At 48.9% G+C, this 19,484-nt stretch overlaps 1 protein-coding gene across 1 annotated transcript; it reads right to left on the reverse strand.

Annotated features, from left to right (window-relative positions):
* Positions 1-13,654, reverse strand: LOC311312830 (stomatin-like; the record flags this gene model as incomplete). Its single annotated transcript, XM_084442836.1, has 7 exons — positions 1-183; positions 643-777; positions 11,604-11,807; positions 12,006-12,088; positions 12,221-12,293; positions 12,408-12,517; positions 13,585-13,654. The coding sequence occupies 7 exons, from the start codon at positions 13,652-13,654 to the stop codon at positions 1-3; spliced, it is 858 nt and encodes a 285-aa protein (XP_084298962.1).
* Positions 13,655-19,484: the final 5,830 nt, after the last annotated feature.

A 19,484-nucleotide genomic window follows, 5' to 3' on the forward strand; every position in this document is an offset into this window, starting at 1 on the left:
CTAGTGAGCGAGTCTTTCCAGGAGGTCCACGGGAAAGGGGAAGGCCACGATGGCGGTGTCGTCCGTGACGGCGGAGGTGAGAGATTGCAGGTACCGCAGCTGCAGAGCGACGGGAGATGACATCACTGACCCAGCCTCCTTCAGGTAGTGCGACGCCTTCACCTCTCCCTCTGCCAAGATCATCTGACAGACACACACATACACACACACACATGCATACATACACACACATACATACACACACGCGCATACATACACACAAAGTGATAGTGAGCTATAATACTGATACAACTATCTACAGTACAGTATATCTCCATGGTTGTACTACACACACGCACAAAGCACACACACACACACACACACACACACACACACACACACACACACACACACGTAACATTAATGCATGACCTCCCAACATAATACACACACCAAGAGAAGAGCTCTGTTAGAGAGGGTTCTGGTCCACTCAGCCTCAACAACAAAACAAAAACACAAATACACATATACAAGCTGCAAAGCTGATCAGACTACAGCTGACAGCAGAGAACACACTGCAAAGAGCCTCTGTAGGAATAGTGTGTGCGTGGGTGTAGGTAGGTAGGTAGGTAGGTGTGTGTGTGTGTGTGTGTGTGTGCGTACCTTGGCACGGGCCTCTCTCATGGCCTCTGCCTCCAGGGCCATGCTTCTCTGCAGGCCGAGGGGGAGCATCACATCCTTCAGCTCCACCCTCTCCACCCGCACACCCCACCCCCTGGAGGCCGCCAGCATCATCTTCTACGAGTCAAACGCACAAATATACACCCATTAATATATATACACGTACACACAAATATATATATATACACACGTACACACAAATATATACACACGTACACACAAATATATACACACAAATATATACACACGTAAACACAAATATATATACACACGTACACACAAATATATACACACAAATATATACACATGTACACACAAATATATATACACACACGTACACACAAATATATACGCACGTACACACATAAATATATACACGTACACACAAATATATACACACGTACACACAAATATATACGCACGTAATGTACGCACATTAATACACACACGTACACACATATACACATGTACACACAAATATACACAGTAATATGAGGGGCCGTTTAGGCCATAAATAATGAAACACTTGTACGCTTACTAGTGAAACACTTGTACGCTTACTAGTGAAACACTTGTATGCTTACTACTGAAACACTTGTACGTACATACATACTCTTGACACTTGTACGCTTACTACTGAAACACTTGTACGCTTACTAGTGAAACACTTGTATGCTTACTACTGAAACACTTGTACGTACATACATACTCTGACACTTGTACGCTTACTAGTGAAACACTTGTACGCTTACTTGTGAAACACTTGTACGCTTACTACTGAAACACTTGTACGTACATACATACTCTGACACTTGTACGCTTACTAGTGAAACACTTGTACGCTTACTAGTGAAACACTTGTACGCTTACTACTGAAACACTTGTACGTACATACATACTCTGACACTTGTACGCTTACTAGTGAAACACTTGTACGCTTACTAGTGAAACACTTGTACGCTTACTACTGAAACACTTGTACGTACATACATACTCTGACACTTGTACGCTTACTACTGAAACACTTGTACGCTTACTACTGAAACACTTGTACGTACATACATACTCTGTAAACCTAAAATTATGAAATAGAACACTGCAATGTATGTTCTTACATGTAGATGTGCAAGTATTTCAATAGTACGTATACAAGAAATCTCAGTAGCACGTACAAGTAATTTCACTAGTATGCATACACAAAATCTCACTAGCATACGGAAGGTACTTCAGTAACACCGGGAGGCGCCACACGAGGCGGGAAGAAAGGGGTCTCGTTTTGAACATCGATTTCCATCTATGCAGTGAACAGTGATCCAGGATGGCAGCAAGCAGTCGCGTTACCGCTGAGGCTATGTCCCTCATACAAAATTTACTTGGCTCTCCTACACTTATTGATTCTCTTTCAAACTCTATATCGCCTACACTACTGACAAATACGGCTACAGCCGCCATCAACTCTGAAATAAGGAGTCTGTACCAACCTGGTTCCAGCAGCATGCAAAACGCACCTGCTTCAGGCACTCCCCGCTTTGAAACGAGGGCGACCTTCAGCTCTTGGAAAAGCAAATCAAGAAAAAGGTATGGAGAACTGTCGGGGTACTTGGGTCGTTGTTTAAGAGAGCTGAGGCGACATAATATGGAGAACAAAGATAAAATAAAGTTATTGTGTTAACGTTATGCAATATGCAACCAGACTACACGGTTAACATTATCTTGAATGCAACTCGTCTCAGCTAGCTAACGTTTACTACTAACGTTAGCCTTGCGCATTTACAATATCGTGCTAGCACTAACTAGGCTTGCTAACGTTATGTTATATGAGTTAGAATGTGGCCCGAATCATAACGTTATATTTAACACGAACAAAGTGGGGAACACAAACAAATATTACTGTTTCTCAATGCGTTCGGGTTTAATATGTAACGTTAGTGTGTGGACCACATTCAACCCAGTAGCTAGCCTAGCTACTGTAGTAGTGGTAGTAGTAGACTAGCTACTACTGGCTAGCTAGCTACTGGGTGAGAGAGGGCGGGAGAGAGAACCGAGATGCTGCCACTAAACCAACGTTGTCTTACTGTACGGTACATTACGTGATTTATTACAGAATACAAGTGATTCATGAGGCACAAACTAAATGTGTTTATTGGCGTAGCACTAGCTATTCATAGCTATTTACAGTGTGGAACAGGCCATGTCATTTAACGTTAGTTTTGTGATAGTGATTTGATATGAAATATAGCAACACGTCATTGCCTACAAACTAACCTAACGTTACTTAGATAACTGTTAATTAACCTTAACTTAATATGTCTTGGTAACATTATTACATGTCTTGATGGTTTCATTACTGTAATTATGCCTACTTGTTTAACAGACAGAAAACGCCATTCTATCGGACCTTCAACAAGGACGTTATTTTGCTGCTTGGACCTACAGACGACGTCGTAGTGAAGCAGAAGAAGAAGCAGTTGTTGTATGAATTGGGGCACATCTTGAATGCTTTTGAGTTTGACAAGTCCTGGGACCAAGGAACTGTCCTCCGTCAGATTCGTGATGCTTTTAAGGGGAAAATTCCCAGTGATGTGAGGTAGGTAACATGATAGAATTGCCACTGCCAGACTTCCCTATGCAGTAACGTTATATTTAGAGCCCCTGTTGTGTTGAGCACCATACATTGATGTTTTGTCCTGTCCTGTGTACTATGAAAGGGGCCATACAATTTGTAATATTTTAATGATCACGTGTACTGTAAGCGTAATATAGGGTTGGTTGGGAAAAGATGAGATAGATTAGATACATCCATCTCTGTCTATGCATTTTATAATATAATGTGATACTTTCTCAAGCCTTATGGTTGTGGCAACATTAATCTGTAAGGAATTGGGTCCATCATCTTATAATGGCAAATCACTGATAACTCATATGTGTTGTGCTTAGTTTTGAAGTACTGATGGCTTGTGGCAACAAGTTGATCGCACCAGTGTTGAGGGACGGCCAGGAACTCAGTGCCAGTATAATTCACAAAATACTCAAGTTTAAGGCTCTATATGTGAGGCCCTCCAGACCACTTGTGGTAGGTGCTAGACTTAGAAAGTAATCCAGTATTCCATATACAACTGTTATTCATTTTGAAAGTTGCATATGCTATGACTACAATGTACAACTGCAGGACGGTACATTGTACAGCATTTCATGTCACCTTTACAACACCTTTGTTTGAGATAAACTACTTTATAGTAAATGATACAACCCTAACTGCAATCAATTCTATCAATTTTAAGTCTGAAAATTCAGATGGAAGTTGCTGCGAGGAGGATGAGGAGGTAGACATGGTGCCGTCAGTCACCACCAGAGCAAGAGCAAGGCAGTCATCTTACCATCTGGCATCTGTGACTACCGCTCCAACCAGCCTTACATCTGTGACCACCGCTCCAACCAGCCTTACATCTGTGACCGCCGCTCCAACCAGCCTTCCATCTGTGACCACCGCTCCAACCAGCCTTCCATCTGTGACCACCGCTCCAACCAGCCTTCCATCTGTGACCACCGCTCCAACCAGCCTTCCATCTGTGACCACCGCTCCAACCAGCCTTACATCTGTGACCACCGCTCCTGCAGGTCTTGATCCAAACAGCAACCTGCCATCAACCAGCAACCTCACAGATTACAGAGCGTATCTTAGTGTTATCAATGTGTCATCTGAAGATGAGGAAGAAGATGATGCACTGTATGTTACCTTGATCAACAGCATGGAAGATCAGATGTGAGTAATATTGCCTTTAAAGGAATACTCAATCGATTTAGTGCACATGATTCATTCCTCAAATGTATTCCTTTCAATTATGAAAATAATCTTTCTGTTTTCAATCACAGTAGTCTAAGCAAGCTTAAAGGGACAATCAGTGATTTCTACTCCCATCTAGTGGTGAAATCGTATATTGTATCGTGCTCTGGTACGGTGGTCTGCGCTTATCAAAAATCTCACGCTGACGCCTCACGCTGGCAACTCAATGCAAAACGCGATTTACCTAGTGTAGTGGGCCCGATCGGCACCCGTATTTTAAAGATGGCGGAATATACAGAGCGCGAGAGACGCTATGTATTTATAAATGATTATTTATAGGCTTACGCGAATTGGTCGGTTTATTGAGACAGGTCATTAGACGTGGTTAAGGACATATTTATTAATGAAAACTTCGTTTTTTGCTGATTAATAGACGGAATAAATCCCTGATTGTCCCTTTAAATAGCAATCATGCAACTTTTCCTCTACAGTATTATGAGGTCATTTATATACTCATGGTTGGATGCTGGAACTGTGATCTAATCATATTTTTTTATGTTGACTTTCAGAAAGGAAAGCTCATCTGTGCCGCCTGTTCAGGATATTTTAGTCGTGCTGGCTCAAAAAATCAACAACAACTTCACCAATCGGTTCAACATAAATCGTGCTGCTGTTCTGGATGGTGCCGTTCGGGGCTTCAGGAGAATCACCTTTGACCCCACACACAGGATCAGGGTCAAATTCTCAGACGATAAAGGAACGGTGGAAGAAGGTGTGGATCTTGGGGGTCCGAGACGAGAGTTCCTGCGACTGCTCACTGAAGCTTTATCTCAGTCTGAGATGTTTGAGGGAACAGAAGGGAGCCTGAACCTCGCTCTTGATGCATCAGGTACAGTATGTCTTATTTGTGGTTTTAATGAAATAATGATATACCCTGTAAAATAGGTTGTGGCTTCCACTCAATTTTGTGTGAAGCTCAGTGGCATTAAAGACCAACTTTGTGACTTGGTTAACTTGTTTGCTTGTATTTCACCGAGACAATATGGGACTTAAAGTGATTTCCATGGCAGCAGTTGAAAAGTTATGCACATACTACCTAAATTATCTCTCTCGCTCTCCCTCAGCTGTCAGAGAAGACCGATATTTTGTCGCCGGAACTGCTATTGCAGTCAGTCTGGTGCATGGAGGACCCTCACCAAATTTCTTGTCCAACACATTGTTTAACTGCATAGTTTTGGGGCCAGAGAAATGTAGACCAAACCTGGGGGACATCGCCGATTCTGAACTCCGTGACAAAATCCAAAAGGTTTGTGGCATTAAAAGATTTTGTTTAGTCTATGCTCAGAAAATGTTTTTTTGTAAGAATGTGTTCTGTGTCTTACCATTTGTGCTCCTCATCCATCAAAATGGATCAGTTTCTGTCTGTTACTGTATTATGCATCTGCCACATGATTGTGTACTGTATGTGATGAAGTGCCCAGGTTGGGTTCATTGGACTGAAGTATAATTGAAAGTTTTATTCGCCATAAAATCAGTATATAGTCCACTTGTCCTTACAGTGAAATATTACATTTATCATGTGGGACCATCATCGTTGCAATTGTGTTTTTTTTGTGAGGCAAGCAGTCAACCTCCCACTGCAGTGTTGTAGATGTGTGAGAAAACATGATTGTCACTTTATATGTTCTTCACATTGCTTCATTGGTGGGGAACAGTAAGTCAACTGTTTATTTTGTTATGAATCAGATGTTTCTTTTTTAATGTAAATCATTCAGATTTCAGAATCATCAACTCTGGAGCAACTCATCCAGTCAACTGAACCTCTCCTCGACTATCTCGCCAATGCTGGCTGTCTGAAGCCACTGAGAAGTGTTGAAGACAAGGATAGACTTGTAGAAGATGTCTTGATGTTTCAAGTGATCAATCGAGTCCGTGGACCATTTGAAAGGTATTGTAAATGTAGTTAAGTTGAGAATCTTGTTTGATGTCTTAACACATGCAAAAAACCAACTCTTAATTGGACCACTTTTCCTCTCATACTGTCATTTAGGTTCAAAGATGGGTTAAAAACCCTTGGAGTCCTGGCGGAGATCCAGATGCATCCCGAGTCGTTCAGAGCCCTGATGTGCTATAATCCAGAGCCCCTCACCGCTGACCAGGTGGATGATCTGTTCCAGATCAGGTGGTCTGAGCAGGGGAGCAACCAGAGAAGAGCAGAGGAATCCGTAGTTGCTTTCTGGAGGGACTATTTACAAGATGTTGAAGGTGTGTATTATATCAGAAAGAAACTAATTTGCTCTTGTAAGGAAATTAGGGATACAGATATCGGTATCGGGCCTGAGAGCATGCTCATGTACTTGTACTCATAAAAATGTACCAATACTCTATAACCGATACCAAAGTCTCGGTATCAGCAAGTACATAAAAGTAAGTACCGTAATTTCCGGACTATAAGCCGCTACTTTTTTCCCATGCCTTGAACCCTGCGGCCTATACAACGGTGCGGCTAATCTATGAATTTTTACAGCTAACGGCCACAAGGGGGCGTTCTAAATCTATGGATTTTACCGGTCCACCACCTTACACCTCATCCTGATATACAGCGAGCGAGCGGACCGGTGTTGTGCCATTTTTACACTCCCCGCAGAATCACACTCCCCTCCGGGGGAACGCGCATTGAGCCAGGCGGGGAGAGACTGCCGGGATCGGGGCCCGGAGGTCTGGTCCTCTAAGCGGGGGGAAAGAGCCGGGATCGGGGCCCGGAGGTCTGGTCCTCTAAGCGGGGGGAGAGCCTGGATCGTGGCCCGGAGGTCTGGTCTCCTAAGCGGGGGGAGAGAGCCGGGATCGAGCCTATTGCGGAGGGGAGTGTGATTCTGCAGGGAGTGTGAAAAAGGCACAACACCGGCAACGAAATCATGTGCGAAACGGTCCTCATATGCAGCGTTGCGATTTTATCGCGGGTATATTCCAAACCAATCAAATTAACTAGGGGTGTGAACAAACTTCTAGTATTGTTTAGCGGTTGGACATGCCGCTAAATGGATTTGTCTAAAACGGCCACAATCAAACGGTCGTTATTCTTAAGAGTTTTTTTTCAAGAGGGAAAGTATTCTTTGACACAAAAGAGATCTTCTGCTTTCTGATTGGCTGCCGCCGGTCGACACCAGAAAGCGGCGCCGCAAAAGTTGAACTATTCTCAACTTTTGCGGCGCCGCTTTTTGTTGCCGCCGCCGCTCGCCGCCCCCGTCCCAGCGGCATCGCTGCTGGACGCCCAATGTGCAGTGCAGTGTGAATTGGGCGTAAAGGCTTGTCCTTACTGCAGCAGCGTGGGTTACAATCCGGCGTCCGCACTTTGCTGCATGTCTTCCCCTCTCCCTCTCCCACCTTTCCTGTCTGTCCTTATACTGTACGATCCCCAAGAAATGCCCTAATAAATATCTATAGAAAAAGTAAGTACTACTAAGTGTATAATCGTGTATGTATTTCGTCTGTCTCATTCATATTTTCACAGAGGAAGGTGGATCAGAGAAGCTTGGGGACATCCTCGCATTTGCATCTGGATCTGATAGAGTACCTCCAATCGGCTTCTCTCCCCAGCCATCTCTCAAAATTCTTCATGGAGCAGAAAAGTTCCCTGTTGCCAACACATGCATCAACTGCCTTCAGCTACCTATCTACAGCACATACAATGGTTTTAAGAGCAACATGGACTTTGCCATTAGAAACACTCAGGGTTTTGGGAAGGCATAGATAGTGAAAGACAAAATGTGTGTATATGCATGGGAGGATCAGGGACTGGGGTCGAAGCAGAAAATTGTTAATGAGATTGACGAATGTAGCCTACATCTGTCAATGAAACAAGATCAAATGAAAATTTGATATAAAACGAAAAAGGAAATAGGACTAGACGTACATTAAAAAGGCAGACGTACATTTATAAAGGCAAATTGGAACTGAGATGTTTTATATGTATAGATATGATACATAGAGCAATGGTTAATTGTTAACAACAGAACGTTTATCTGTGTTTGTGTTCACAGGGTGATGCCGGTGAGTATATTGGCTAGCGCAAGCGTAGGACTAATTAATTGCTGAATCGCTTCATTCGCTTAGTCCTCGAGGTTGTCTTGCTTGCAAAAAATGTAACAGAGATAAAAATAAATCAATTCCATGATTTCCATCATCCATTAATGGGTCAAATAATTGTTGGATTTCTTGCATGGTGCTGTTGCTGACATGAACACCATTTTCAGGAACCTCAACACTATTCCTGCTCGCCACTGCAGGTAGTGGTTCATCACCAGGGACAAAACGCTCCTCAATCTGAAACACACCACCTATAGCTGTGTTGTTGCTTCCAACATATCTGACAATCCCTCTATGCCACAACTGCAACGGGGTTTGGCCTCCTTGTGTAGAAAGTCCGTGGTTATTCCATTGGTTCTGGAATTCCCTCACTGCCCTTTGAACCCGAGGTAAATAAATGTAATGAAGACAAAATAAATGAAGATCACAAAGAGAATCTAGGATATTCTCATTTTCCATAAAAGTAAATAAGTCAGAGAAGTAATATGAAACTACCCGGTTTAATTCTGCCCACAGCCTCTCGATTCTTTGGTTGTGTACACTGCGCCCCATTATCATGCTTCCTCTATTTAATCCTCTACTGTTCAACATAAATCTTGCAACCTCAATATTTTCCCTCCCATGATCACTGCGTACTCTTGAAGGCAGTCCATAGTCAGATACGCCATGCAGAAAGAGGTTCATAACACTTGATGCCCTGTTGTTGTTGAGGCACTGAAGGTATATGATGGTGCGACTGTACCCATCTACACAGCCATGGAACACCATTCTCCATCGCACCAATTTATGGTTCCCGTCAATATGCCTGTGATAAAAGAAATAAGTGACAGCTGTTAGAATACTGAAAAAAGACTCAGATAATAATAATGTTGGTAAATAATATAGGCCTACACAAATGTAGGCTATTATTCTACGGTTTGTTGAGGTCTCTGGGACAGGCTATTGTAATAGGCTACATTCACGAATGCTTAGTGTAACAGGCCTATAGGCTAGCCTATATTTAGAAGTTTTCCTCCCTAAGATAGAAGGTAATACATTTACTAATTGCAATAGTCAAATATCAAGAATATTCCAAATGCTCTAGTCTAGCCTACTTGTTTAGGCTATTATCTTGTTAGATCACAATTATGCTGCAAGCTCAGCAAGAAGACATGTCGATGGGCCATTACAGCAAACATACCATAACTCGTTTGGAGTTTGCACACTGTAAACCCTTCGGCGGATGGCTTGACTGCGTCTTAATGACCTTCCGACGGGATCAACCTCCTGCAGAATTTGGCGAATCCTCCAGCGCTGGACCCGGATTCCGCGTGCCCGTAGACTTCCAATAATGTACCTCTCACCAGCATTCGGGGTACTCGTGGAAATGTCCCTTATGGTTGTTTTCAATTCGTCATTGGTTAATGTTGTGTATTCCAATGGTCTGATGCCAAGACGTTGCCTATGTCGGAACACAGTACGACGGCTGATACCAAAAAATGAAGCGATTCCCTGCCAATTAAACCCGAGTCCAATGCACTGGTTAAATTGTTCAGTTGTTAAATTGTATCGTGGACGTCCCGGAAGCCCGTTACTGGTTGTCGGTGGAGCCAGGGGAAGGGTGTTTTGTTGACCTCGTCTTGTTCTAAAGTCTTCAATAATCAGATTAAAACAACGGCATATTGACTGTACAAAAAGAGCAGTCTCTCCATCAGGTCCATCCCTTGAGCGAACAATAGCCAACATAGAATTTAGGGTAATGGTGTGGCTTTCCAGGTCTCTAAAGCACCTCTCTTCCGTGTTTTGCTGGACGTCCTCGACGCATAGCAGCACCCGATTAAAAAAAGCAACGATGTCATCGCGAGTGGCAATCACTAATAAAGTCTGCAAACTAATCAAAATAAATAGAAGTTGCACCTTCATATTGATTAAATTAAAGTTTGTAACGCGCACCTATAGCCTATTCACCTAACGTTGGCCTGACAGAGGCTTAATCCCGGTGTGACTGGAGTAGGCTAGGCCAAGTAGGCTTAAACACTGTATAGATGGAGACCGATGTTCAAAACGAGACCCCTTTCATCCCGCCTCGTGTGGCGCCTTCCGGTGTTACTGAAGTACCTTCCGTATGCTAGTGAGATTTCGTGTATGCATACTAGTGAAATTACTTGTACGTGCTACTGAGATTTCTTGTATACGTACTATTGAAATACTTGCACATCTACATGTAAGAACATACATTGCAGTGTTCTATTTCATAATTTTAGGTTTACAGAGTATGTATGTACGTACAAGTGTTTCAGTAGTAAGCGTACAAGTGTTTCAGTAGTAAGCGTACAAGTGTCAGAGTATGTATGTACGTACAAGTGTTTCAGTAGTAAGCGTACAAGTGTTTCACTAGTAAGCGTACAAGTGTTTCACTAGTAAGCGTACAAGTGTCAGAGTATGTATGTACGTACAAGTGTTTCAGTAGTAAGCGTACAAGTGTTTCACTAGTAAGCGTACAAGTGTTTCACTAGTAAGCGTACAAGTGTCAGAGTATGTATGTACGTACAAGTGTTTCAGTAGTAAGCATACAAGTGTTTCACTAGTAAGCGTACAAGTGTTTCAGTAGTAAGCGTACAAGTGTCAAGAGTATGTATGTACGTACAAGTGTTTCAGTAGTAAGCATACAAGTGTTTCACTAGTAAGCGTACAAGTGTTTCACTAGTAAGCGTACAAGTGTTTCATTATTTATGGCCTAAACGGCCCCTCATACAAAAATATAGACACGTACGCACATAAATATACACAGAAATATACACACATACTGTACACACAAATATACTGTACACACGTACACGCATGAATATATAGACGTACACACAAATATACACATGTACACACATAAATACACACATGTACACACAGTAACATACACAAGTACACAGTAATATACACATGTACACACATAAACATACACGTATGCACATAAATATACACACGTACACGCATAAATCCTAAATGTGAGGTAGTAAGTAAGAAGTAGTGTTGTGTGGGTCAGTGTGTCACACGATACACCCCCCCCCCTCCAAAAAAAAATAAAAAATTCACTCACTTCCATTCTGTGCGCGACCCCCTGGCGTTGCGCAAGTATATCCATCAGGGTGTGCTCGCCCAGCACGGCCCTGAGCGCGATCTGCGCCATCGTGTGTGTGGCAAGGTCTGCCGCCGCCACCCGCGTCACCCAGAGGGACGGCTCCACCACGCGGTAAAACATCACGCCGTCGACCCTCACCGGGACGCAATCGGCGGTGATGACCTAGCAAGGGAGGGGGAGGGGGCGGCGCTCCGTCGTAAATGAACATCCACTCTAATACACAATGAGTAGAATATTCATGATGTCATCAGTGAGAGAGAGGAGAGGAGAGAGACTGGGCGAAAGCGTGCGGTGGAGTGGAGGGAGTGTGTGTGTGTCTGCGTGTGTGAGCAAGACAAGACACGCTCTGTAAACATTGACCTCTTGTGGAGGGATGCTGAAGGAGACGGTTCTCATGTCAACTGTGTGGATGACATCTAGCCAAGGGATGACCCAGAACAGGCCTGCGGAGGAGGAGAGAGAGAGAGCGAGAGGGGCTGTTGTAGGGAGGAAGATCTGTTCGGGGGGGGGGGTCAAGATAAGGGTTGCATATTTTGTGATCTCACAAGATTATAAAAACATGGAGACACACGCACCAGGTCCTTTAGCCTGCCCCTTAAGGACACGTCCCAATCGGAACACAACAGCCCTTTCATACTCCTGGATCACCTGCAAAACACACATCACAACCGGCCAGTCGCAAGCAAACAAACACCATGTTCACTCTAGTTTGTCAGGCAGTGACTAGCTAGGCTTTTCTGACCACTGGTACGGTAGGCCTACCTTCAGGCAGGTCCACACGGTGACAGGGAAGGTAGCCAGGATGTAGAGGAAGGACAGGAACGTCAAGACGGTCCCACAAATGTTGAAGCCGTCATCATGTTGCCAGTCTTCTAATGCAATGAGATTGGATAAGTACAATATTTGCATGAATTAGTGTTATTACAGTATATTATAGCCAATGCACTACTGTACACTTGAACCAACACCTGACTGCACTCGAACAATTGAACAACTGTATACATGAATGTTATTTAATTGCTCTGCCTACAGGTACATCATGGACAGACATATAATGATTGGATGGGATGAGTAGATGCGGATGACACTGACATATAAGCTCTGTCCCAATTCAAGGGTTGCATCCTACCTAGGTCGCAGCCTACGCGGTCTACGTAGGTCGCGTCCTTCAGGCCAGGTAGGCCAGATGTAAACGTTTTGTGAAATGGAACGGTCTAGCCTATGGAGGATTCCCAACTCGTCATTTTGTTGCCTAGGCAGCCCCAAGCGCGTGCCATGCATTGGATGCCCAATGCTGACGGCAGATTTTTATGGAAACACCACACAAAATGCCTATCTAAATCGTCTATCTAAACTCGTATATACAGGCGTAATTTGGATAAAGTTTCCACATATTGGGATTCTATGGTGGTACTATCAGGCACGACATTTTATTAAAACGGAATAATATTAACATCAAAGCGGTTTAAAAATGTTTTAAAATCCGAGCAATGGCGACTGGTACAGGAATTCATCCGGACCGAAACGTATTCTGGGAGGGAGGCCGCGAAGGCAGGCCGCGAAGGATCCATCAGTTGTATCCTTCAAATTCGTCAAAAGTAGGCCGCATTTGTGGGCTGCATTCGGAGAACTCTTCATAGGCTGAATGAATTGGGACAGCACTTGTCGCCCCGCTGTGATGTAGCAGCCTTCAAATCCGGCCTAGGTAGGATGCAACCCTTGAATTGGGACAGACCTATAGTATAGTAAATTGCCAGTTTGGGAACCTTTCAATGGCTAGCTGAGTACCTAGGACTGGAATGAAGAACTGATTAGCACTGATAAGATACTGTAAGGATAAGCGATTACAAGAATTCCAATTTACCCGCACCTGTACTAATGAATATGGCAAATCAACTTTCTATTATATTGTTATTAGAGGCAGTTTGGGGGCATTTACCTGTGTTTAAATCCAGGTGGGAGCAAGGGACATCCTGTCCGTCAACCCCGATCTTGTTCCTGGCAGGCATCCTGCGCCTGTGCAGTCTACCTACAATTGGGTTTTAATTTAATAATTTATTTTTTGTTCCATGGTCTCCAACCTTGGCCTGCTACATGGTCAGGCTAACATAACTGACTGTCCTAGCCTATCACTTGTGTGAGGGGTTTCCAACACTTCCTCAAACAAACAACACAAACTATTTTTTTTGCGTGGCTGGCCAACCGCGCAGCTAGAATAGCAAATGTCCAGTAGTCGTCACTCCCTTTTTCCATTTGTCCCGTTGTTGACCTGCAGTTCTATGTTGCTACCACAAGAGGCAGTGGTCCCAGAACCTGCAGTTCTATGTTGCTACCACAAGAGCATTTACCGTTTTCGGCCACAGGAGGGCAGCAACAGGCTTAGATAGACATAGTCTCTTACACAGACGCCGACATCATCACGCTAGCGAGCTGCCTGCCGGAATGTCTGTGGACATTCCTACAGGATTTTTTCATGAACTAGCGAGGGCTCCCATCGCTAGTTCACTGATTGTTTCAAAATCGGTTAGTTCTGCTTTGCACCCGCCCTACCAGAATGGTTCAGCGCGACCCGCCACCATTAGCCTAATTCATTGAGGAAGAAGAACAAAAGTTCAGTGCGTCTCAAGAAGAGAGAAAATGGATACGATTACGTTTGATTCTGCTATATTGCAGGCCTGCTCCGTCCATATTGGAGAAGTTAAGGATTTGCAGCAACTCTGTTTAAAATTCCTTACGCAGGAAAAGAGATACAGTGCTTGTTTTTTATGGAAGGAAACGAATTTGAGCACACTCGACAAACATCTAATTGTTTCCTCGGTGTAACTACGTGAGTCATGACCGACTGTACATTACGAATCGCACTGCTACAACCTACCGGTAACCTGCTTCTGTGTTTCTGGTACGTCTCTATTTACATGCAACACCGTCACGTGGTCTGCATATCATTAACGATGGGAACTCCCACCTCTGTAACAGAACGAAAGCGGAACGGAAAGTGTGGGAGTGTGGGAGTCTGTGTTACGGCTCGCATGCCCTCGCATGCCCATTATATTTTTGTGGCATCCTTTTTGTGGCTCCCCCTTTGTGTTATCTTATTAAATCGCCCCTCCGGGCTTTACCGTTCCTTGCCTCCTCCATTCCTGTTGCGCCTGGGTCCCACACCGAACCATCACAGTACCTGGCCAGTTTGGACCCAGCCAACATGGAGGAGAGACCTGCACCTCCCGGACCACTCCAAGCCCTCCAACAGACCCAAGCTGAGCAACTGCAGCAGGTATCCGGCCAACAGCAAGCCCAGGACGAGCGACTGAGGGGACTCGCTACTCTGGTCAGCACCCTGTCCGACCAGGTCACCGCGCTCAGTGCCAGCCTGGCTCCGTTCCTGAACCCCACCGCTCCACCAAACCGGGAGCCCCATCTCGCCTCCCCGGCCCCCTACGACGGGACATTCACCCTCTGCCGGGAGTTCCTCATGCAGTGTGATTATGTGTTTGATCTCCAGCCAAGCATGTACTCCACTGCGTCAGCTCGCATAGCCTACATCGCTAACCTAACCACGGGACGGGCTCGCCGCTGGGTCATGGCGGGTCGCGAAGGCGCAGCTGCCTACATGCAGGACTACACAGCCTTCGTGGCAGAATTCAGGACTGTGTTCGACCACGACGTCCACGGACAGGACGCGGACGCTGCTCTCTCCGCCCTCACCCAGGGTTCCAGCTCAGTAGCGGACTACGCCACAGAGTTCCGCATCCTCGCTGCCCGTTGCTCCTGGAACGAGTCTGCCCTGTACAGCGCCTTCCGACGGGGCCTGGGGGACGCCATGAAGGACAGCCTGGCTGGAGGAGACAGACCAGCGACCCTGAACCAACTCGTCTCCCTCTCCATAGTCATAGACGAGTGCCACCGGGAACGCAGGCGTGAGCGGGCGCACCAACACCACAGCGCACCCAGACCGTCTCCGCCTCCCTCTACCGGTCTCTCTCGGCCTGCCCCGGCCTCCCTCGCCCCCCCAAACACCGCTGGAGAGGAACCCATGCAACTGGGTTGGACCCGACTGACCCCTGAAGAGCGTGAGCACCGGAGAAAGAACGGACTGTGCATATACTGCGCTAGCCCAGCGCACGCCGTCGACTCCTGTCCCTCTGCACCTCCCAGGGCGGCAAAAAGAGTAGGCTCACTCGCCAGGGGGTACCGAGTAAGCCGGCTCATCCATCCCCAATCCCGGACCCGTGCCGCCAGGTTCACTGTCACCCTTGCCTGGCAGGGGCACACGCTCTCCGTCCCTGCCCTCATCGACTCCGGTGCCGACGAGAGCTTCGTGGACGTCCAGTTCGCCCACAAAGCGGCGCTCCCTCTCTCCCCTCTGGAGAGGCCCCTCTCGGCTTTCGCCCTGGATGGCCATCCCATGGGCCCCATCACGCACCGGACCCTGCCCCTCACCCTCACAGTCTCGGGAAACCACGTGGAGGACGTCCGCCCCTTCGTCATCCACTCTCCCGACGCTCCATTCATCCTAGGGAGGCCCTGGCTGGAACTCCACACCCCTCATGTCTGCTGGAGCTCGGGGCGCATCCCCAGCTGGAGCACCACCTGCCACGCCCGCTGCCTCCGAGCTGCTCAGACCTCCATTCGGGTTGACCGGCCCCGTCCCGCTCCTCCGGACCTCTCCACGGTCCCTTCGATGTACCACGACCTCGGAGAGGCCTTCAGTAAGGAGCGCGCCCGCACACTCCCCCCTCATCGACCCTACGACTGCGCCATCGAGCTCCACCCTGGCGCCCCTCTCCCAGCCAGTCGTCTCTACAACCTCTCCCTCCCGGAGAAAGCAGCCATGGACACCTACATCTCCGAGTGCTTGGCCGAGGGTCTCATCCGACCATCTCATTCCCAGGTGGCAGCGGGGTTCTTCTTCGTTAAGAAGAAGGGAGGAGATCTGAGGCCGTGCATCGACAATAAATATCCGCTCCCCCTCATGAGCTCCAACTTCGAACCCCTCATCAGTGCCACCATCTTCACCAAGTTGGACCTCAGGAACGCTTATCACCTGGTGCGTATCCTTGAGGGGGACGAATGGAAGACCGCCTTCAAGACCTCCCGTGGCCACTACGAGTACCTCGTCATGCCCTTCGGCCTCACCAACGCCCCCGCCGTTTTTCAGGCGCTCATGAACGACGTGCTCAGGGACATGCTGGACGTTTTTGTGGTCCTCTACCTGGACGACATCCTGGTGTTCTCCAGGAGCGCTGAGGAGCACGTCCAACACGTCCGCATGGTCATCCAGCGTCTCCGGGAGAACCGCCTGTACATTAAGGCGGAGAAGTGCACCTTTCACTCCTCATCAGTAGAGTTCCTGGGGCTCATTGTGGAGGGAGGCCTGACGCGACCCGACCCCCGCAAGATCAAGACCGTGGTCGAATGGCCTCAACCCACTACCCGGAGGCAACTACAGAGCTTCCTGGGCTTCGCTAACTTTTACCGCCGTTTCATACGGGACTACAGCCGGGTAGCAGCTCCCCTCACCCACCTCACCTCATCCCTGCGTCCGTTCATCTGGACACCGGCTGCCAGCGCTGCCTTCTCCGCGCTCAAGGAGCGCTTCACCACCGCTCCGGTCCTTCTCCATCCTGACCCCTCCAGGCAGTTCGTGGTCGAGGTGGACGCATCGGACACAGGCATCGGTGCTGTTCTTTCCCAGCGGTCAGTGGAGGACCAGAAGTTGCACCCCTGTGCCTTCCTCTCCCGCCGGTTCACCCCAGCTGAGGTCAATTACGACATCAGGAACAGGGAGTTGTTGGCGGTGGTGGGGGCCTTGGAGGAGTGGCGCCACTGGCTTGAGGGCGTGGAACACACCACCCTCGTCTGGTCAGACCACAAGAACCTGACCTTCATCCGGGCGGCCAAGCGCCTCAACTCCCGCCAGGCGCGGTGGTCACAGTTCCTCGGGAGGTTCGATTTTACCCTCACCTTCCGCCCCGGCTCCCGCAACGCTAAGGCCGACGCGCTGTCCCGCCTCCACGCGCCCGAGGCGCTCCCCGCGGAGCCTGAGACCATCCTGCCGGCCTCACGTGTCATAAGGGTGATTACCATGAACATCGAGGCAGTGGTGAGGCAGGCCCAACGCGCCCATCCCAGTCCGGCCAACGTCCCTCCTCGCCGGCTCTTCGTGCCCGACTCGGTCCGGTCCCGGGTGCTCCAGTGGGGCCATGCCAGCCGGTTTGCGTGCCATCCCGGGGTTCACCGCACCCTCTCCTTCCTGAGCCGACGGTTCTGGTGGCCCTCCATGAGGTCCGACGTCCGGGAGTTTGTTGTCGCCTGTCCCGTCTGCTCCCGCAGCAAGGCGTCCCACCAGCCCCCGGCTGGCCTCCTGCGTCCTCTCCCGGTCCCCAGCCGTCCCTGGTCCCACATCGCCCTGGACTTCATCACCGGTCTTCCCCCCTCCAGGGGCAACACGGTCATCCTCACCGTGGTGGACCGGTTCTCCAAGGCGGTCCACCTGGTGGCGCTCCCCAAGCTCCCGTCCTCTGCGGAGACCGCCGAGCTCCTCGTCCAGCACGTCTACCGGCTCCACGGCCTCCCCAGGGACATTGTCTCGGACCGTGGGCCTCAATTCACCTCCCAGGTCTGGAGGGCCTTCTGCAGGGAGATAGGCGCCACCATCAGCCTCTCCTCTGGCTACCACCCGCAGACCAACGGCCAGGCCAAACGGGCCAACCAGAGCCTGGAGTCCGCTCTCCGCTGTGTGTCGGCTCTCCACCCCACCTCCTGGAGCAAGGACCTGCCCTGGGTCGAATACTCCCTCAATGCCCTGACCAGCGCTGCCACTGGCAGGTCTCCGTTCGAGTCATCCCTCGGGTACCAGCCCCCGCTGTTCTCTCTCCAGGAGTCGGAGGCCTCCGTCCCCTCCGTCCAGGCCCACCTCCGCCGCTGTCGCCGTGTCTGGAGGGAGGTCCGCAGGGCCCTGCTCCGCTCCAACGAGCGCTCCTGCCGCGGGGCCAACCGCCGCCGCACTCCTGCTCCGGCGTACCAGCCCGGTCAACGAGTCTACCTCTCCACCGCTGACCTTCCGCTCCAGGTCCCCTCCAGGAAGCTGGCTACGCGCTTCGTTGGGCCCTTCGAGATCGACCGTGTCCTGAACCCAGCTGCGGTACGCCTTAAGCTCCCTGCTTCCATGCGGGTACACCCTGTGTTCCACGTATCCAAGGTCAAACCTGTCTCCTCGAGTCCCCTCATGCCTTCTGCCCCAGCTCCTCCGCCTCCCCAGATGGTCGACGGGCATCCCCAGTGGACGGTTCGGCGGCTGCTGAAGGTGCGCCGCCGGGGTCGGGGGTTCCAATACCTGGCGGATTGGGAAGGGTACGGCCCCGAGGAGTGCAGCTGGATCTCCAGGCAGCTCATTATGGACCCGTCTGCCTCCGGGACTTCTACCGGGCCCATCCTGACGCCCCCGGTCGGTCGCCAGGTGGCTCCCCTCGGGGGGGGGGGGGGGGGGGTCCTGTTACGGCTCGCATGCCCTCGCCTCCACAACCGCCTCCCTCTCTCCCCTCTGGGCCCGCTGCGCGCTCGGGGCGTCCTACGCGCTCTACCGCACGTCGCATCGGCCCAGGCATGCAACGCTCTGACTCCGGAGTTTCCCCCCACTACCGGGCGTTCCCCGTCTACGGCCAGCTCCGCGGACTCGGCAGTCTCCTCCCACTCCGGTGACGAAGAGTCGGATCCCGACATGCCCAGCACATCGGCCCGTGCGCAACGACAAGAACGGCGCGCTCGTCTCCGACGATGACGCGGGCGCGGCCCTACTCACCGGTTTCCAATTCATCATCACCACACCTGTCCCTCGTT

This window comes from Borostomias antarcticus (genome assembly GCF_949987555.1).
Source record: "Borostomias antarcticus genome assembly, chromosome: 9".
Taxonomy (NCBI): domain Eukaryota; kingdom Metazoa; phylum Chordata; class Actinopteri; order Stomiiformes; family Stomiidae; genus Borostomias; species Borostomias antarcticus.